General features: G+C 43.7%; 1 protein-coding gene across 1 annotated transcript in view; it reads right to left on the reverse strand.

Moving 5' to 3' along the window:
- Nucleotides 1-338: 338 nt before the first annotated feature.
- Nucleotides 339-22,197, reverse strand: part of xkr6b (XK, Kell blood group complex subunit-related family, member 6b) — a 333,932-nt gene continuing 312,073 nt past the window's right edge. The window contains exon 3 of the mRNA XM_039749461.1: nt 339-1,315. Within this exon, the coding sequence (XP_039605395.1) occupies nt 339-1,315 (977 nt within the window). The remainder of the gene's footprint in view (nt 1,316-22,197) is intronic.

Genomic DNA, 22,197 nt, shown 5'->3' on the forward strand with positions numbered 1-22,197 from the left:
TTTTGTTTCGAATAGAAAAAAATGAGCAAAGAAAACAGGTTGTCTTGTTTGCTTTCATACATAAAAAAACACAGTCGTATTTACAGACATGAACCAGAAAATCAGACGCTTCTGTGCAGATTTCTTTTTGTAACATTTTTTCTGGTTTTCTTTTGTTTTTTTTTGTTTTTTTCTGTTGTTTTAAGTGTTGTGTATGTGTAAGAAAATGAAAAAAAACAATAAATAAAAAAAAAAGTATCCACTGTTTTGACAATAAAATAAAACACTGGAAAAAGACAGAGAGAGAGAGAGAGAGAAAGAGAAAGAGAGACAGATTGAAAGACACAAAGAGCAAACCCTCAAAGCGATGACTCGTACTGGAGGAGCTCATAGAGCAGAGGTCCATCCCTGTACCTTATCCCTACCGCATTGGGGGTGATGTACTGCAGGATGTTAATAGTCCTTCTCAGCCTGCGGTCTACAAAGTGAGCGTCCCAGGCTGGGTACCTTTTCCTTGGCATGTCGATCTTAATGAGGGGACCCTCGGGGTGGTAGGGTCTTCCCATAGGGGTGGTTGGCACCGTTGGTCTCACCTGGAAAACGGGCAGGCAGGTTTCGGCTGTAAGATCCTCTTGTTGTTGCTGCTGATCCCCAGTGGAGCCCCCTCTAGTAGGGGTAGCTTGGGAACCCCTTGGCCCCGGGGTGGAAGCCATAGGCTCGGCCTCTGGAGGCAAAGGTAGTCCCCACAGCAGCTCAGCGCAACAGGAGCTGGCCAGGATCCTGGCTCGGGGGCCCATAGGGTGAAGAACACCATAATAGAGAAGCATGAAAACCACTCCTGTGGCAAAGCTAAGAAACACGCCGCAGAGGGCGGGCACTGCATAAGAGTCGGTGGCATCGGGATCCCTGTAGAAATACCACAGAAACGTCAAGGCAGCGTTCTCTGTGAGCACCACCGCATAGTAAGCTACCATGCGGTATCGGGTCCTGCCTTCCTTGACGTTGAACCAGCAAAAGATATAAACGATACCCACCACCATATTGAAGAGGACCTCCTCCCACTTGGACATGCAGAAATCTGTGCCCCCGTGGACAATCCAGAAGGCCATTACGCACCAGTGGACCACCACGAAGATCCCAAAATACAGTTGGAAGATAGAGGCAAACAGAGCAAAGGAAAGCACCCTGGAGGAGATGGTGAACAGGCGCCAAAAAATGTGGATTAAAGCTCCCCGGTAGCTCATACTTTTCTTGTCGTCCCGTGAGTCTCTCAGGAGCTTGTGGTACGACGCTAGCACCCAGGCGAGGGAGAGCAGGGAGGCCAAGGAGCACAGGCCTGGAAGGGGAGGGAGAGACAGAAGAGAGGAAGATTACAATCTCAAAATGACCAGCAGTGAACTCACCTCAGCAGCTTCCCATTTCCCCAAAACCTACAAAATGAATGAATGCTTTGATGAGCCATTTGTTAATCAGGCAAAGGTGCACATGTGATCACATCCCATCATTTCTGTGACTAGCATATTGACATGTTCTCATTGATCAGATGCCTTTGGGTGTAAATTACGCTCCAAATTATGATCACTCAAGGTTTCATGACAAATGAATGCGTGCCACCATTGTGTAAAAAGTACATTTCATTTCAAAAATAACAAATTTGCATTTTGAAAGGAATTGAGGAAGCAAGCCCCTTTGACATTTCTGTATTTTTGAACAGATAAACGCTTTTCATCCAATAAAAATGGCAGAATTGGCCAGTGACCCTAATCATCTGCACTTCAGAATAGTTAAACCACCTGAAACTAAGCCTGGCGAGATCTTGGGTTTGAGACCATTCGGTAAAAACTTGGTGTTGGGGAGACCATCAGGCGGCAGTCACCCTGTGGTTTATGTGTGGATCTCAATGCCCCAAAGCTGGGGGCGCTGTGCTTTAAAAATGGGCACAATGTAATATCAAAACCCTGACTCTGTGTGGTCATGAAAGATCTGTTGGCATCTTTTGAAAAGAGAAGGGTGTTTGCCAATTCTTGGCTAAAGTGCCCACCATGGCCTGGTCATTCTGGCCCCCTAATCTTCCCGTGTCCCTTACTGTCTGCCTCACCAGCTAAGAGCTAATGTATGGTAAGCGTACCAGCGTGTGAATAGTTGTCTTTGCATCATCCATGTGGATGCCACACATTGGTGGTGGCTGAAATGGCTCCCTACTGTCCTCGCAGTAGGTTAGAAAAGCTCGATATAAGTCAGTCAGTCAGTCAGTCATTATCCAATGTGCTATATCCTGACTACAGGATCACGGGGGTCTGCCGGAGCCAATCCCAACCAACACAGGGAGCAAGGCAGGAAACAAACCCCGGGCAGGGCGCCAGCCCACCGCAGGGCACACACACACACACATACACACACACAGGGTCAGGGGCGGCTGCTGGAGCCAATCCCAGCCAACACAGGCCACAAGGCAGGAAACAAACCCCAGGCAGGGTGCCAGCCTACCGCAGGGCCTCTATATAAGTAAATGTCATTATTATTATTATTATTAATGATGAAAAAACAACTTCTATAGTGTCCCTCTCTATTCTAATTCTAAACAAGAAACATCCTTGCCTGAATTTCCACAGTTTTTACACAGAAAAAAACATGAACACGACTAGGAGCGGGCGCTGGTACAGCACATTGGCACACCCACCACATGACTACCCAACTTAGGATCCCAGATTAGGACCTGAGGGCAGCCAAAATGACCAGCAGTGAATTCACCTCAGCAGATTTCCATTTCCCCCAAACCTACAAAATGAATGAATGCTTTGATGAGCAATTTGTTAATCAGGCAAAGGTCCACATGTGATCTTCCATCTTAAAAATGTTAGGAAATTAAGGCACTTTCTAAATAAACAGGATTCTGAGAAATTAATTCATGCATTTATCTGCATAAGGTGCAGAAACATCTCAGTGATGATTAATTAATTAATGAGAATCAAATTTTCTGAAAAATTAATTCATGCCTGTATTTCTAGCAGGATTGACTACTGCAATGCGGTGTTCACTGGATGTTCAAACTGTTCTTTATTCAGCCTCCAGTTAATCCAAAATGCTGCTGCAAAAATTATTACAAGAACAAGAAAATACGAAGACATAACCCCAGTTCTAGAGTCGTTACACTGGCTCCCGGTTAAGTTTAGGGCAGATTTCAAAATCCTCCTTTTAACATATAAAGCATTAAATGGCCGGGGTATGGCTTACTTATCTGAACTTATCATGACTTACAAACCTGAGCGCACATTAAGATTTCAGCATGCCAGTCTGCTTATGATTCCAACCCTAACCCTAATAAAATAACAGTGGGAGGTCGAGCTTTTAGTTACAGGACCCCCTAAACTGTGGAGTGGTCTGCCTGCTACTATAAGAGATGCCCCTTCAGTCTCAGCTTTCAAATCCCAGCCTAAAGACTCACTACTTCAGTTTAGCACACCCTGACTAGAGCTGCTGATTAACTGTACAAACTGCATCTCTGTTGTCAGTCATTAGCACTAAAACACAAATAACATGTTTCTCTTCTCGGTACTCAAATGTGGCACTTGGTGCCACGGCCCACCTGCCAAGTTGTTTGCCTGCCTAAAGTAAAGTCATCCCTGATGGAGGATTGTAGGAATCATGGGAAAGAGGAGTCCTTTCATCAGATTGGCTGGCCGAGCAACGTTCCAGCCGTGGAATGGCCAAATGGGGGAGGCAGCTTGATGGATGAGGTCTCCAGGACTCTAAAAATATCCAAATCTTAATTATGTGATATCATCCACTGTTAAATTCTGCTCCGTACTTCTAAAAATTGTATTTTTATGCTGTATTGAGGATTACTTCTGTTCTGTTCTGTGTATTGTGTTGTATTGACCCCCTTTTTCTTTTTGACACCCACTGCACACCCGACCTACCTGGAAAGGGGTCTCTCTTTGAACTGCCTTTCCTAAAGTTTCTCATTCATTTTTTCCCTACAAGGTTTTTTTTTTTGGGAGTTTTTTCTTGTCATCTTAGAGAGTCAAGGTTGGGGGGCTGTCAAGAGGAAAGGCCTGTTAAAGCCCATTGCGGCACTTCCTGTGTGATTTTGGGCAACACAAAAATAAACTGTATTGTATTGTATTGTATGTGATCACGTCCCATCATTTCTTTGACTAGCATATTGAAATGTTCTCATTGATCAGATTCATTTGGGTTTAAATTACGCTCCAAATTGTCATCACTCAAGGTTTCATGACAAATGAATGCGTGCCACCATTGTGTAAAAAAATTCATTTAATTTCAAAAATAACAAATTTGTATTTTGAAAGAAATTGAGGAAGTAAGCCCCTTTCACACTTCTATATTTTTGAACAAATAAACGCTTTTCATCCAATAAAAATGGCAGAATTGGCCAGTGGCCCTAATCATCTGCACTTCAGAATAGTTAAACCACCTGAAACTAAGCCTGGCGAGATCTTGGGTTTGAGACCATTCAGTAAAAACTGGTGTTGGGGAGACCATCAGGAGGCACTATGTTTACAATTACCAGTAAAGTTCAGATGTGGAGCTCCTGAATTGATAACAGCAATTTTACTTTTCTATTTTCTCTCAGTGTCAAGTGCTTGTTAAGGATCTTTTTCTTTCTGTCTTTCCATAGTCATGTTATGTATTTGTCTGATACATTAGTAGATAGTTGGTCACTGCAGCACAGTGTAATGTCCATGGACTGGAAGAAGCTGGAGGTGGATTTTTTTTTGGGAAGAGCCCCCTATGGGGTGGAGGCTTTTCACTGCCTTTTGAGATTGGGGGTGAGGTCTTGGTCAGGCTGGTGGTATTTAGAGGCCTATTCATCTCTTTAAAACATTCAGAAAAATCAATCTCTTCTCAGGACATTATTATGTTATTATTAACCTCCTTGGCATGTCTTGGGCTCAGAATCCTGTGTAAAAATAATTAACCCTGAGTGAGACTCGTGGAAAGCTGTTGTGCTCCAATATACAGTACAATGTTAAGTCTGGCCAATGCTCAGGACATCTAGTGAATAAAATAACATGCTACAGATAAATCATCAGACTGTGTGTTGGTGACTGTTTCAAAGCATATCACGTGAAGGATGTGTTCTGATACTGCAAACTGCACAGAAGTGGACACTGAACGTACCTTTCCTACTGTATTTATGTTAACGTTTTAGTATTATGATAGATGGCCAGTGATCCTGCCCCGCCGGGACGCCTAGAGGAATGACGGAGCGGGAGAGCGGCACTATTTTTCCCTGGGCGCCTAGACAGTCTTTGAATCCTGGAGGACAGTGCTAACAGTACACCAGGGAGTGCTGGCGGACCAGGTATGCCCGGAGTGCTTCCAGATGCTGGGGCAGCACTTACGCCACACTGGGGAGTGCAGACGGAAGGCCGTCATCGTGCACCTGGAGCACATCTGGGCCGTGATAAAAGGGGCCGCCTCACTCCAATCGGGGAGCTGGAGTCAGAGCTTGCGAGAGAGGAGTGGAGTGTGGCCGAAGGACCAAGGACTAAGCAAAACCTGTAAATAGTTTGCAAATACAGTGGAACCTCTAGATACGATCACCTCTGTATACGAGAAATTCAAGATAAGGGGAAAGTATGAGCGAAAAATTCGGCTCTAAATACGAGCATTGGCTCGCACAACGAGCCACGAGCCAGGCTGTGGTTATACGTGACGTGTTTCCCGATGTGCTCTCTCTCGACTCGGGGATTCACCCAAGCTGACGTTGCCAGCCCGTCAGCTCACTCAGTGTTCCTTGTTCTCCCGTAGCGTGAGGATCTACGTGTTTGTGCGCTTGTGATTTCATTGTTTCGCTGTATAAGCGTATCCAAAAATATCACAGACATGCAGACGGAGAATAGGAGACGATTGCCCTCAAGAGGAGAGAGAGAGAGAGAGAGGGGCAGAGGCGGGTGAGCGAGAGAGATAAGGAGAGAGAGAGAGAGAGATAGGGAGAGAGAGAGAGAGAGAGAGAGAGAGAGGGGCAGAGGCGGGCGAGCGAGAGAGATAAGGAGAGAGAGAGAGACACGTGTGCGGGTGAGCGAGATAAGGAGAGAGAGAGAGAGATAAGATAGAGAGAGAGAGATAAGAGAGAGAGAGAGAGAGAGAGATGAGAGAGACACGTGCGCGGGTGAGCCAGATAAGGAGAGAGAGAGAGAGACACGTGCGCAAGAGATAGAGATAAGGAGAGAGAGAGAGAGAGAGAGAGAGATAAGGAGAGAGAGAGACGTGCGCGGTTGAGCGAGATAAGGAGAGAGAGAAAGACGCGTGCGCAAGCGAGCGAGAGAGATAAGGAGAGAGAGACGCGCACGAGAGAGAAGAAACATCAGCTCAGTTATGGTCACAAGACGCTTAGCAGACAAAGTGTATCCATACTACTCGTATGGCAAGACATCGCTCGTTTTATCAAATCAAAATTAATTAAAAAATTTAGCTCGTCTTGCAAAACACTCGTAAACCAAGGTTCCACTTGTATATATTATTTATCAGTGTTATTTGTTAGGAAAATTGATTTTTATGTTGATATTTTTGGGGGTGCGGAACGGATTAACTGGATTTCCATTATTTTCAATGGGGAAGTTTGTTCTAGATACGAGAAATTCGGTTTACAAGCTGAGTGCTGGAACGAATTAAACTCGTATCTCGAGGTTCCACTGTAGTGTGAAATAAATGTGTGTGTGTGTGTTTTGGACATTCTAGAGTCGTGTCTGTCTGTGGCCGGGCTATCTTTTACAGTATTTACATGTACAGTGGAACCTCAGGTCACGAACATCTCAGACCACGTACAAATTGGGTTACGATCAAGCCAGTTTCCCTTCCAGTTCGTACGCGCCGATGAATTCCGCACGTATTCAGTCTCTCCCTGTGCATTCCCTGTGCAGCGAGCGAGTGAGAGAGATAGAGAGAGCGTGAGAGAGAGAGAGAAAGTGAGAGACAGAGCGTGAGAGAGAGAGAGGGAGAGACAGCATGAGGGTGCTTAAAAATCTTTAAAAAAAATATATTTACATACAGCTCGTACGGTCCAGAATGGATTAATTGTATTTACATACAATCCTATGGGGGAAATTACTTTAGGTCACAACAAAATCGGGGTATGACCAGAGTTTTGGAACGAATTACGGTCGTAAACTTGAGGTTCCACTGTATCTGTTACACATGATAACATTTTTTTGTTGTTGAGAAAACTTCAGTGTTTTTGGCTTGTTTTTCTGAGCGTAAATATAATGCTAGCCAGGTTAAGTTTGGTGCAAAAGTGACATAGAAAACATAATATTCCATATAGACCTTTGCTCAAAATATGTCTGTGCTACTCCTCAATCCATTTTTTTTGTGAATTGCAGCACACATAAAGCTAAAAAGGCCTCAAAAACACCACAAGAGCCACACGGGGGCCTTCACTGGTCTATCAAGAAACAGGCTTCATCCCAGGCAGCCAGACCCCAAACTTATGCGTCTTTTAGGTCTACAGTAACTCAAAATTGGACACTAGTTTAAAAGCTTGAAAAATATTTTAAAATATCCCAAATTGAAGGTGGAGTGGTGGCTCTGAGGCTGAGGATCTGCGCTGGTATCCCGAAGGTTGCCGGCTCAAATTCCGTCACTGCCAAAAGAGATCCTACTCTGCAGGGTCCTTGAGCAAGACCCTTAACCTGTAATTTCTCCGGGGCGCTGTACAATAGCTGACCTTGAGCTCTGTCCTCAAGGGGTATGTGAAAACTAACAAATTCCTAATACAAGAAATTGCATACGGCAAAACAACAACAAAAAAAAAAAAAAAAAATACACAAACATGCCCATTAAAGAGAAAATGTCCTTCAAGTGAACCATCTGATTCCTCAGCAATGATATTAGTGTGGACCTTCCTCAAGCAACATCAATACATAATATCTATATACTAAAAAATAAACAAAAAAGTTGAACAACAACATTATAAAAACACATTTAACAATAGCCAGAGAACAACCGCTGGCTGTAACATATTCAGACCCCCTTCAATTTTTCACTCTTTGTTATATTGCAGCCATTTGCTCAAATCATTTCAATTAATTGTTTCCCTCATTAATGTACACACAGCACCCCATATTGACAGACAAAAAAAAGAATTTTTGAAATTATTGCAGATTTATTAAAAAAGAAAAACTGAAATATCACCTGGTCCTAAGTATTCAGACCCTTTGCTCAGTATTTTGTAGAAGCCCCCTTTTGAGCTAATACAGCCAGGAGTCTTCTTGGGAAAGATGCAACAAGTTTTTCACACCTGGATTTGGGGATCCTCTGCCATTCCTCCTTGCAAACCTTCTCCAGAGTGCTAAGGACCTCAGACTGGGCCGAAGGTTTACCTTCCAACAAGACAATGACCCTAAGCACACAGCTAAAATAACGAAGGAGTGGCTTCACAACAACTCTGTGACTGTTCTTGAATGGCCCAGCCAGAGCCCTGACTTAAACCCAATTGAACATCTCTGGAGAGACCTAAAAATGGCTGTCCACCAACGTTTACCATCCAACCTGACAGAACTGGAGAGGATCTGCAAGGAGGAATGACAGAGGATCCCCAAATCCAGGTGTGAAAAACTTGTTGCATCTTTCCCAAGAAGACTCGTGGCTGTATGAGCTCAAAAGGGGGCTTCTACTAAATACTGAGGGTTCAAAGGGTCTGAATACTTAGGACCATGTGATATTTCAGTTTTTCTTTTTTAATAAATCTGCAATAATTTCAAAAATTCTTTTTTTTGTCTGTCAATATGGGGTGCTGTGTGTACATTAATGAGGAAAAAAATTAATTTAAATGATTTGAGCAAATGGCTGCAATATAAAAAAGAGTGAAAAATTGAAGGGGGTCTGAATACTTTCCGTACCCACTGTATGAGTGATTTCACCTATTCTAGGTTAGCATACACAACTTACTAAAACTACAAAGTCATTCATTTTTTTCTGACAAATAATATCAACCGTAAGTTTAAAACCACATTTGATGTTGCATGTCTATTGTTGGCAGATGGCCAGGGTGCATGCCCGGCCGGTTTGCCCCTTCGGGATATGTTCAGGGGGAGCAGCCTGTGGTATAGCGGGTCCACAGCTCATGTTAAACGGGCCACTTTTAAAAGAAATAATCGCCGCACTCGCAGCTTAGCGAGGGGCGTGGTGGTGTGTGGCCGAAGCGGTTCATGAGTAATTCGTGATGGGTCCACATCCGGAATTGTTCCCAGGAGCTGCTGACTGCCACAGCTACCACGTCCACTTGATAAATAGAAGCACGAGGCGGCTGGAGGAGGTAGAAAGAGAAAGAAAGGAAAATGGAGGTTGCTGGAGTGTGGAAGAGAGCAGGAAGCAGTGTGAGCGAGAGCGAGACAGAGGCAGGCAACTGGACAGTTGAGCCCTAGCAGAGATGTTTGGCCAGCACTTAAGGCAGTTGGAAGTGGTCGATCCCATGTAGCATTTTCTGAAGGTATGGGTGTGACCAGCAGAAGGACATCTGGCCGCGTAAGGCCGAGAAGGCAGCGGGAGTCAGCAGACTTGGAAGTAGAAGCCCCAACGTGAGCGTCCTGGCCGTTGGGTGAAAAGCCAAGTCGCGGTCTGGAGAGTGCGCGACCAAAGCCAGGGATCGGGAGGCCTCCAGACCAGATGAGCGGAGATAAGGTCAGCTGCTGGTAGGGCGACTCTCCTGTTGCGGGGCCCAGATGGGAGAAGCAGGGGAGACGCCAGGTAAAGAAGACACGGGCTTTGCTGTTTTTAAAGGACTGCTTCCCAGCGTTGTTTTAACCTCGTCGTTTTAAAGGATTGGTTTTTTTATGTGTTTTTTTTTTAACCTACAAATTTCACGTTTTAATGGATTATTTATTTGAAGACTTATGGATTGTCACACACGTGCGAGTAGGAGACAGCTAAAGGGTCTGAGGAAGATATAATAAAATATCTGAGCAGGGGGCGGCGGAGTGCGCTGACTGTCTTTCTCAGTTCCCTGCCGACCTTTCCCGGGAAATCCTGCAAGGTTCCAGCGCCTCAGAAGACGTCACTTCCGAAGCTGGCACATTTGATGACGTCACTTCCAAGGTCGGCCCCTTTGATGACGTCACTTGTGAAGCCGGTCCCTTTGATGATATCACTTCCGAAGCCGGCCCCTTTGATGACATCACTCCCGAAGCCGGCCCCATTGATGACATCACTCCCGAAGCCGGCCCCTTTGATGATATCACTTCCGAAGTCGGCCCCATTGATGACATCACTCCCGAAGCCAGCCCCATTGATGACATCACTTCCGAAGCCAGCCCCTTTGATGATATCACTTCCGAAGCCGGCCCCTTTGATAACGTCACTTCTGGTTCCCGCCCCTTTGCTGACATCAGTTCCTCTCCAGGCCTTTAAAGCCTCCATCTTGGGCTACTATAGCCAGTTCTGTTGTGGACTCTGTTCTATGCACATTGTGCTTCAAAAACATAAAATTTTGCAGCTGGGTGGCTGCCCCAGACCTTTATGATGTCTTTGGCGTATTCTTATCACAGGATGCACCACACTATTTATTTGTTTTTGATTGTTGTTTGTTTGCTGTTTTTGAATAAAAGCACTTTGCTCTCTTACACCATCCCCTTGCTCCATTTCTTTTGCCTCACTGCTGTGCCTTATCGGTAACATTACAGACGGTGCAGGGTTCAGGGGCTCCCGGACGGATGATGGGAGCATGCAGTGAACCCGCATCATCACACAGCCATGGACTGTGCAGTACCTCAGGATGGGTTGGACCGGTGCCTCGGTTTCCCACAGGGCTCCATGGGATTTGGAGTTTGGTGCAGCCCTGTCGGGTCCCGCAGGCGCCACCAGGGGGGTGCTACAGCTGGGACTCCTGAGCCCTTGTGGGCAGTGTTTTCGCCACATCCGGGTGGATTATAAAAGGTGCCAGCAGCCACCACTCCAGGAGCCGAGAGGAGTGGTGGTGCAAAGGAGAGTTTATTGTGGTGACTTTCTTTTGGGTGTTTTGGTGCTTTGGGACTGTGGACACTGGAATAAGAATATAAGTTTAATGTCACTGTGCTCTGTACAAAGAATATTTTCTACATTTACTCACATGTACAGGCCAGGCCAAACTTAGCACACAGGGGCTCTCAGCATTTGAACAGGGGCTAGGCAAGCATTTGAAGAGAGAAGGGGACAACTATGAAAATGGGCATTGTACTATTTCTGTATGTTCCTTGTTTGGAACCTAAGTAAAGGCACCCATGTGGAAAAATCAGTATAAAAGACTCGGACAGCAGCCAAACACCTCGAAGCTGAAGGACAGATGGGGGATATCATCATCCGTCCAGAGAATCCTTCCAGCGTAGCAACAATAAATGGCAGACTTTATACATCGAGATCCCACCTGGGTAATTGTCTTGCTACGGCTTCCTTCGTCTATAATGCCGTGTAAATCGTTATTAAAGAAAGCTAAGTTATTTTCTCTTATGTGATTTCTTACCGACATATCAATATGGGAGAGATATTGCCTTTTAATATTATATCTATATAGTTTCGGGTTACTTAAAAAGCAGCAATTACAAAAGAACTCATTCCAACTAGGGAGCTAGCACCCCCTACAGGAAAAAGACACGGGGAAGACGCGCCCCACAGGTGAAGAAATATAAAAGTTTCATTTTATATGTGCCTCGGATGTGAGTCTGTGTCGGGTTAGGCATCAATATAGCGCCTTTTGTTACACTGTGTATTACGTGGCAGGACCTTAACAACAGCAAACCTGAAAAATGTTTGAAATAATATTTAGATAAATGGTCTCTAGGTATGTATACATCAAATATGGTCATTTATAAGATTACAGACAATTTATCTACTTTATTCAATATTACAATGTAGGCTGAGCTAGTGTTAAGTACCGTATTTACTCGTGTACCATGCACCCTCGTATAAGACCCTAATTTTTACAAAGAAAATCACGTTTTGCCCCATGTACGATATGCGTTGTGATTGTATAGGAAGCATTTAGAGAAAGAGAGAGCACTGTCGAGCAAGAGTGCGAGCGAGAGAGAGAGAGTGTGCGAGTGAGAGAGAGAGAGAAAGAGAGTGCAGTGTGCGAGCAAGCGAGCGAGAGAGAGAGTGCGCGAGCGAGAGAGAGCACGAGCCCAAGCAGAAGAAGTAAATATTACAGAATTACATTTCCTCGTGTATGACGCGCACCTGATTTTCTAATGCTAATTTTCGGGAAAAATGTGCGCGTGATACACGCGTAAATACGGTATGTAAAAACAGGCTTGACGATACAATTAGCCTACTGGCATTAAGTCAAGTCAAGTTCATTTTATTTATAAAGCACATTTAAAACAATAGAAGTTAACCAAACTGCTATACAACTTCCATAAATACACAGATACATAAACTAAATACACCAAATCTGGTTAAATAAATAGTATAAGTAATAGTATAAATAAAATAAAGAGCCAAGCCATAAAGAAAGGCCTGCGCTGCACTGGTGCCCTCTGCCAAAAGTTGATTTAACAATAAAATAAATTAAAAATAAAAAGAGGAATAACCTTGGAGGTCAATCATCACCCCAAAAGTGGATAGTAGACATCACGTAGTATATTTATCCCAAATTTCAGGTCAATAGTTCAAACGATTTGTGAGCTACAGGTGACTTAAAATCCTGAAAAGACAAACGGACAGCCAAAGTACAGTAGAGTGTATTACAGTATATCTATAAAAGTCACTGTGTGTATGTGTGTGTGTACAGTTGTGCTTGAAAGTTTGTGAACCCTTTATAATCTTCTATATTTCTGCACAAATATGACCTCAAACATCATCAGATTTTCACTCAAGTCCTAAAAGTAGAAAAAGAGAAACCAGTTAAACAAATGAGACAAAAATATTATACTTGGTCATTTATTTATTGAGGAAAATGATCGAATATTACATATCTGTGAGTGGCAAAAGTATGTGAACCTCACGGATGATCAGTTAGTTTGAAGGTGAAATTGAGTCGGTGTTTTCAGTCAATGGGATGCCAATCAGGTGTGAGTGGGCACCCTGTGTTATTTCAAGAACAGGATCTATCAAAGTCTGCTCTTCACAACACATGTTTGTGGAAGTGTATCATGACACGAACAAAGGAGATTTCTGAGGACCTCACAAAAAGAGTTGTTGATGCTCATCAGGCTGGAGAAGATTACAAAACCATCTCTAAAGAGTTTGGACTCCACCAATCCACAGTCAGACAGATTGTGTACAAATGGAGGAAATTCAAGACCATTGTTACCCTCCCAGGAGTGGTGACCAACAAAGATCACTCCAAGAGCAAGGCAGTGTAATAGTGTGAGGTCACAAAGGACCCCAGGGTAACTTCTAAGCAACTGAAGGCCTCTCTCACATTGGCTAATGTTCATGTTCATGAGTCCACCATCAGGAGAACACTGAACAACAATGGTGTGCATGGCAGGGTTGCAAGGAGAAAGCCACTGCTCTCCAAAAAACATTGCTGCTCGTCTGCAGTTTGCTAAAGATCACGTGGACAAACCAGAAGGCTATTGGAAGAATGTTTTGTGGATGGATGAGACCAAAATAGAACATTTTTGGTTTAAATGAAAAGCGTTATGTTTGGAGAAAGGAAAACACTGCATTCCAGCATAAGAACCTTATCCCATCTGTGAAACATGGTGGTGGTAGTATCATGGTTTGGGCCTGTTTTGCTGCATCTGGGCCAGGACGGCTTGCCTTCATTGATGGAACAATGAATTCTGAATTATATCAGAGAATTCTAAAGGAAAATGTCAGGACATCTGTCCATGAACTGAATCTCAAGAGAAGGTGGGTCATGCAGCAAGACAACGACCCTAAGCACACAAGTCGTTCTACCAAAGAATGGTTAAAGAAGAATAAAGTGAATGTTTTGGAATGGCCAAGTCAAAGTCCTGACCTTAATCCAATCGAAATGTTGTGGAAGGACCTGAAGTGAGCAGTTCATGTGAGGAAACCCACCAACATCCCAGAGTTGAAGCTCTTCTGTACGGAGGAATGAGCTAAAATTCCTCCAAGCCGGTGTGCAGGAATGATCAGAAGTTACCGGAAACGTTTAGTTGCAGTTATTGGGGGGTCACAGCAGACACTGAAAGCAAAGGTTCACATACTTTTGCCACTCACAGATATGTAATATTCGATTATTTTCCTTAATAAATTAATGACCAAGTATAATATTTTTGTCTCATTTGTTTAACTGGTTTCTCTTTATCTACTTTTAGGACTTGAGTGAAAATCTGATGATGTTTTAGGCCGTATTTATGCAGAAATATCGAAAATTCTAAAGGGTTCACAAACTTTCAAACACAACTGTATGTTCCAGCCTCACGTCCGAACGGCTGGAGCGATTTTCATGAAGCTTGGTACACGTGTTTCTCATTGGTCGCCTAAAACTACTGTAGGGTGAAATCAACCCTAACCCACCCCCTCCTTGCGCTCTTCTTTGCACGTCATCATCCAGTTGACACTCGGAATGACCACCAGAGGGCGAACTGGAGGTGACTGCCAGCACTCTTTATGTTTGAGCAGCACCACTGCGCCCGCCTGTTGCTCTTCAAATTAAATACAATTGACCAGTTCCGAGCATCAACTGGGTGATAACATACATACAAGACCGCAAGACAAGCACATTCGTGAGTCTTCGTTGTTTGTTAATTTATTTTTTATTTTTTAAATTGTGTTTTTTTAAGTTATACTTTTCTCAAACACTTTATTTTCCTCCCTGGCAACGCTGGGTACTTCAGCCAGTTATATATAAAGAAAATATCTGAAAAATACTTTATTCTAACAGATTTCATGGCTTCCTGGTAATTAGATAAACTGTCCCTTAAAATATCACTGAACACTTGTCTGAAGCTTGTCTTTTTTCCACTTGCACTCTGCTAGATGCGGAGCATTAAACGAAGAGACTGGAGACCATCAGGGCAATTCTGAGGTGGGGGGAACGCACAGCATCCATAAAAACTGTGGAAAGCGTGCTAGTGGTGGTGGAGTTCATTACGTGTGAGCAGCCAGTCTCACTACAAATGTCGACAGTTTGACAAGGTAAGGAAACCTCAGTTATAACAGGCATGGGATCACAAAATTCAAGCAGCAGTAATTTCACTGCCACAAACAGGAAAACCGTAAAGCAAGGTCCAATATACACCCGCGCTCATGTGTCGAGCCTCTCACAGACCGAACAAGACGAACAGAATCAATGAGGTTCAAATAGGGTCGCCAGATGTCCCTTATGTACGGGACATGTCCCATATTTGACCATACTGACCTTACATGGACACCGAAATGTCCCGTATTTAGTTTGTTTTCAAATTTTGTAATAAAAATTTATTTTTACTACCTTCTTACAGCACTTAGTTGTAACTCTATAAGTAATTTGACTTTCTTTTCTCAGATTCTCTTGATGAAATGAACCCAAATGTAACGAGGACATGAGAATTAGCTGCCTGTTTGTAACTTGTCCAGTTGCTATGGCTGGCTGAGGACAGCGACACTGCTACCATTTTGATCTCCAGCCGCGCTGCTGTGCAGTTTTGGATCAGCATTACAACTTACAGTGACTGTCAACAGAGTGGGTTGTTACTACTTGCCACGGACCACTTTTTTTTCTAACTGCCTGTATTAAATAATAATATTATTTTTCTGTTGTCTGTATTAAATTGTCAGTCAGTCAGTCATTGTCCAACCCGCTATATCCTAACACGGGGTCACGGGAGCCAATCCCACCCAACAAAGGCACAAGGCAGGAGCAAACCCCAGGCAGGGCGCCAGCCCACCACAGGACACACACTAAGGATAATTTAGGATCAGCAGTCCACCTAACCTGCATGTCTTTGGACTGTGGGAGAAAACCCACGCAGAAACGGGGAGAACATGCAGACTCCACACAGGGAGGACCTGAGAAGTGAATCTCCAGGTCTCCAAACTGTGAGGCAGCAGCGCTACCCACTACACCACCATGTAACCCTAGATATGAAAGGCACTATATAATAGATAGATAGATAGATAGATAGATAGATAGATAGATAGATAGATAGATAGATAGATAGATAGATAGACAGATAGATAGATAGATAGATATGAAAGGCACTATATAATAGATAGATAGATAGATAGATAGATAGATAGATAGATAGATAGATATGAAAGGCACTATATAATAGATAGATAGATAGATATGAAAGCCAGTCAGTCATTATCCAACCAACTATATCCTAATGACAGGGTCACATGGGGTCCACTGGAGCCAATCCCAGCCAGCACAGGGTGCAAGACAGGAACAAATCCAGGGCAGGGTGCCAGCCCACCGCAGGGCACACACACACACACCAATCACACACTAGGGACAATTTAGGATCGCCACTGCACCTAACCTGCATGTCTTTGGACTGTGGGAGGAAACCCACACAGACATGGCGAGAACATGCAAACTCTACGCAGGGAGGACCCAGGAAGCAAACCCGGGTCTCCTAACTACGAGGCAACAGCGCTACCCACTGCGCCACCGTGCCACCCTCTGTATTAAATAAATATTTTCAAATGATTACAGAATTTTTTTTTAGCTTGTATTAAATAATTTTCAAATGCTTTTACTTTTGTTTTCCTCATAACCCATTAAAATCCTTGCTTTATGTTTTTAACTTACAGTTAGGTCCATAAATATCTGGACAGAGATGACTTTTTTCTAATTTTGTTCTGTACATCACCACAATGAATTTGAAATGAAACAACTCAGATGCAGTTGAAGTGCAGACTTTCAGCTTTAATTCAGTGGGTTGAACAAAACGATTGCATAAAAATGTGAGGCAACTAAAGTATTTTTTAACACAATCCCTTCATTTCAGGGGCTCAAAAGTAATTGGACAATTGACTCAAAGGCTATTTCATGGCAGGTGTGTTCAAGTCCGTCGTTATGTCTTATCAATTAAGCAGATAAAAGGCCTGGAGTTGATTTGAGGTGTGCTGCTTGCATGTGAAAGATTTTGCTGTGAACAGACAACATGCGGTCAAAGGAGCTCTCCATGCGGTGAAAGAAGCCGTCCTTAAGCTGCGAAAACAGAAAAAACCATCTGAGAAATTACTACAATATTACGAGTGGCAACATCTACAGTTTGGTACATCCTGAGAAAGAAAGCAAGCACTGGTGAACTCAGCAACGCAATAAGACCTGGACGTCCACGGAAGACAACAGTGGTGGATGATCGCAGAATCATTTCCATGGTGAAGAGAAACCCCTTCACAACAGCCAACCAAGTGAACAACACTCTCCAGGGCTTGGTCGGCGTATCGATATCCAAGTCTACCATAAAGAGAAGACTGCATGAAAGTAAATACAGAGGGTGCACTGCAAGGTGCAAGCCACTCATAAGCCTCAAGAATAGAAAGGCTAGATTGGACTTTGCTAAAGAACATCTAAAAAAGCCAGCACAGTTCTGGAAAAACATTCTTTGGACAGATGAAACCAAGATCAACCTCTACCAGAATGATGGCAAGAAAAAGTATGGAGAAGGCGTGGAACAGCTCATTATCCAAAGCATAGCACATCATCTGTAAAACACGGTGGAGTCAGGCAGTGTGATGGCTTGGCGTGCATGGCTGCCAGTGGCACTGGGACACTAGTGTTTATTGATGATGTGACACAGGACAGAAGCAGCCGAATGAATTCTGAGGTGTTCAGAGACATACTGTCTGCTCAAATCCAGCTAAATGCGTCAAATTGATTGGGCGGCGTTTCATGATACAGATGGACAATGACCCAAAACATACAGCCAAAGCAACCCAGGAGTTTATTAAAGCAAAGAAGTGGAAAATTCTTGAATGGCCAAGTCAGTCACCTGATCTTAACCCAACTGAGCAGGCATTTCACTTGTTGAAGACTAAACTTCGGACAGAAAGGCCCACAAACAAACAGCAACTGAAAGTAAAGGCCTGGCAGAGCATTAAAAAGGAGGAAACCCAGCATCTGGTGATGTCCAGGAGTTCAAGACTTCAGGCTGGCATTGCCAGCAAAGGGTTTTCAACCAAGTATTAGAAATGAACATTTTATTTCCAGTTATTTCATTTGTCCAATTACTTTTGAGCCCCTGAAATGAAGGGATTGTGTTAAAAAATACTTTAGTTGCCTCACATTTTATGCAATCGTTTTGTTCAACCCACTGAATTAAAGCTGAAAGTCTGCACTTCAACTGCATCGGAGTTGTTTCATTTCAAATTCATTGTGGTGATGTACAGAACCAAAAATAGAAAAAAGTCGTCTCTGTCCAGATATTTATGGACCTAACTGTATGTCTCTTCTTTTATATAATATATTGGTCTGGGTGTGTAGGGGGCATGTATACATTTATTTATATAGTAATATAGAGAGAGATTTTAAGAGTGTCCCGTATTTCTAATTTTCTAGTCTGGCAACCCTAGGTTGAAAAAGAAGAGTTAACAAAATTAGGAAGTTAGCAAAATTTTTCTACTAATTATAAAGGAATTCCTCCATAAAAATTCCATAGCCTCTGTCCGCTTTTCATGCTTTTGTTGGGCAGCACTTTCCAACAACATTTCTTTCATTTGTAAAATGGATTATGAAAAATGGAAGGAGAGCACTGGAATAAATGAGATCCATTGCTGGCCGGCTTCCTGGAAGCAGGTGTATCTGTGGATGCGGCACTTTTGAATTTGGTGAAAAAGGGGTTAATTGAACATTTGTTCCATTTCTGCTTCCGAGTTTTTCCTCTAGATGGCAGTAACACACACACATATGCAAGCTCTTGGAAAATAACATTTTTTTAGTAGTTTTCATAGTGAGGAATATGCTAGTGAATTCATCCATCCATCCATTTTCTAACCCGCTGAATCCGAATAGGGTCACGGGGGTCTGCTGGAGCCAATCCCAGGGCACAAGGCAGGAACCAATCCTGGGCAGGGTGCCAACACACCGCAGGACACACACAAACACACCCACACACTAGGGCCAATTCAGAATCGCCAATCCACCTAACCTGCAAGTCTTTGGATTGTGGGAGAAAACCAGAGTGCCCGGAGGAAACCCACGCAGACACAGGGAGAACATGCAAACTCCACGCAGGGAGGACCCGGGAAGCGAACACAGGTCTCCTAACTGCGAGGCAGCAGCACTACCACTGCGCCACCGTGCCGCCCTAGTGAATTCCGAGAAAAATAAAAAGTAAATAAGCTTTATATGGAAAAATGTGTTTTGCAGTATTAAAAAAAAACATTTTATGTTATTTAAACTATTGCAGCAAGTTTTATTAAACGGTTAATCTACTGCAGTCAATAGATGATTTGGTCAACTATATCAGTCAGTCTGTCATCGTCCAGCACGCTATATCCTAACACAGGGTCACAGGGGTCTGCTGGAGCCAATCCCAGCCAGCACAGGGCACAAGGCAGGAAACAAATCCCCGGGCAGGGCGCCAGCCCACCGCAGGGCACACACACCTTCTCCACCAAACTTTACAGCAGGCATTATGCAGTCCAGAAGGTAGCATTCTGCTGGCATCCGTCAAACCCAGATTGGTCCATCAGTCTGCCAGAGAGTGAAGCGTGATCCATCACTACAGAGCCCAATGGCAGCATGCTTTGCACCACTACAGCCGACGCTTGGCACTGCACACAGTGATCTCAGGTTGCTCAGCAATATGAACTCGTTCACGAAGCTCCTGATGTTGGGCTGATGTTATTTCCAGAGGCAGTTTGGAAATTCTGTTTTGAGTGATGATACAAAGGGCCGGTAATTTTTATTTTCTATGCGCTTCAACACTTGGCAGCCCCGCTCTGTGACTTTGTGGTCTACCACTTGATGGCTGAATTGTTGCTGCTCCTTGATTCTTCCATTTCTTAATTATAGCAATTACAGTTGACCAGGGCAGATCTAGCAGAGCAGAAATTCCACTTACCAACTTGTGGCAAAGATGGCATCCTCTGACTGTGCCACGTTTAAAGTCACTGAGCTCTTCAGTACGACCCATTCTACTACCAATGGGGATTGCATGGCTATGCTCCTGATTTTAGACAATGAATTTAGAGATTCGGAGGGGTTTCCACATACTTTTGGCCATATAGTGAATTGTGCGCTGTATAAAAAAGAGCCAAGCAGCATTCCTTGTATGCACAGTGGAGTTGCAATACGCCACTTTTTGCCTGCGTGGGTTTCCTTCGGGTGCTTCGGTTTCCTCCCACAGTCCAAAGACATGCAGGTTAGGTGCATTGATGATCCTAAATTGTCCCAAGTGTGTGCTTGGTGTGTGTGTGTGTGTGTGTGTGCCCTGCAGTGGGTTGGCGCCCTGCCCCGGAATTTGTTCCTGCCTTGTGCCCTGTATTGGCTGGGATTGACTCCAGCAGACCCCCCGTGACCCTGTGTTAGGATATAGCGGGTTGGATAATGGCTGACTGACATGACTGACTTATTTCAGATGGGATCAGCTGTGCCCTCCTTTAACCCTGTATTGGAGTAAGCGGTTTAATAAACTGGAAGGATCTAGAAAGCAAGGAGTGTGGTAATGATCTTGAAAATGCACAGCGGAGTGCGAAAGTTTTAGGTGATGACAGCTTTAAGTGGGAGAGAATATAACAAGAGTTAAGGTGACAGCCTGTTGCAAAAGCAATGCGGTAAAGCGTCCACCTCCACACGACTGTGACTAACCAGGACACGTGGAGGCTCCCTTAGCGCAGCTCCCTAAAACACCTATGTAAGTATTGCATGTATGGTGTACTAGACAGTTTCTTCAGAAAGTATTCAGACTCCTTCACTTTTTCATATTTTGCTAGTGTTGTGCTAAAATCAGTTAAATGATTTTTTCTCCCTCATCAGGCAACACTTACTGTAACTCCCCAGGATGACAAATTGACAACAGGGTTTAAGAAATTTTTAAAAAAACGAGTCACAAATTAAAAGCTGAACACAAGTAGTCAGACCCTTTGGTGTGGCACCTGCAGTCTGACTCGGGTGCATCCTATTCTATTTATCATACAATACAATAAAATTCATTTTTGTGCAGCCCAGAATCACAGAAGAAGTGCCGCAATGGGCTTTAACAGGCCCTGCTGTCTGACATGGCTTGACTCTCTAAGAAGAGGGAAAAAAATGGAAGGGACCTCAGGAAAGGCAGTTCGAAGAGAGAGACCCCTGTCCAGGTAGGTTAGGCGTACAGTGGGTGTCAAAAAGAAAAAGGGGGTCAATACAATACAATATAATACGCAGAACAGAACAAATCCACAATACAGTATAAAAATACGGAGCAGAATTTAACAGTAGATGATTTGGATTTGTTTAGAGACCATCAAGCTGCTTCCCCCTATTGGCCATTCCACAGCTGAGACAGTGCTGGGCCAGCCAATCAGATGAAAGGACCCCTCTACCCCAATGATTCCTACAATCCTCCATCAGAGATGACTTGACCTTAGGCAGGCAAAACAACTTGGCAGGTGGGCACCGAGTGACACGTTTGAGTACCGAGAAGAGAAACAGAATAGGTGAGGGTTAGTATCAAATTCTAACGATCATGTTACTGATGTTTTAGTGCTAATGACTAACAACAGAGATGCAGTCTGCACAGTTAATCAGCAGCTCTAGTCAGGGTGTGCTAAACTGAAGTTGTGAGATTTGAAAGCTGAGACTGAAGGGGCGTCTCTTATATGGAACAAGCTACCAAGTAGTGTGGTAGACAGTAAGACGTTAAGACTTTCAAAACTCGACTTGATGTTTTCTTGGAAATAAGTGGACAGGACTGGTGAGCTTTGTTGGGCTGAATGGCCTGTTCTCATCTCGAGTGTTCTACTGTTCTAATGTTCTTATAGTAGCAGGCAAACCACTCCACAGTTTAGGGGGTCCTGTAGCTAAAAGCTCGACCTCCCACTGTTATTTTATTAATTCTTGGAATCATAAGCAGACTGGCATCTTGAGATCTTAATATGTGTTCAGGTTTGTAAGTCATGATAAGTTCAGACATGTAAGCCGGACCTCGGCCATTTAATGCTTTATATGTTAAAAGGAGGATTTTGAAATCTGCCCTAAACTTAACCGGGAGCCAGTGCAACGACTCTAGAACTGGGGTTATGTGTTCGTATTTTCTTGTTCTTGTAATAGTTCTTGCAGGAGCATTAACTGGAGGCTGTATAGAGAACAGTTTGAACATCCAGTGAACACCGCATTCCAGTAGTCAATCCTACTAGAAATAAATGCAGGAATTAATTTCTCAGAAA

The sequence above is a fragment of the Polypterus senegalus genome, chromosome 3 (genome assembly GCF_016835505.1).
Source record: "Polypterus senegalus isolate Bchr_013 chromosome 3, ASM1683550v1, whole genome shotgun sequence".
Taxonomy (NCBI): domain Eukaryota; kingdom Metazoa; phylum Chordata; class Cladistia; order Polypteriformes; family Polypteridae; genus Polypterus; species Polypterus senegalus.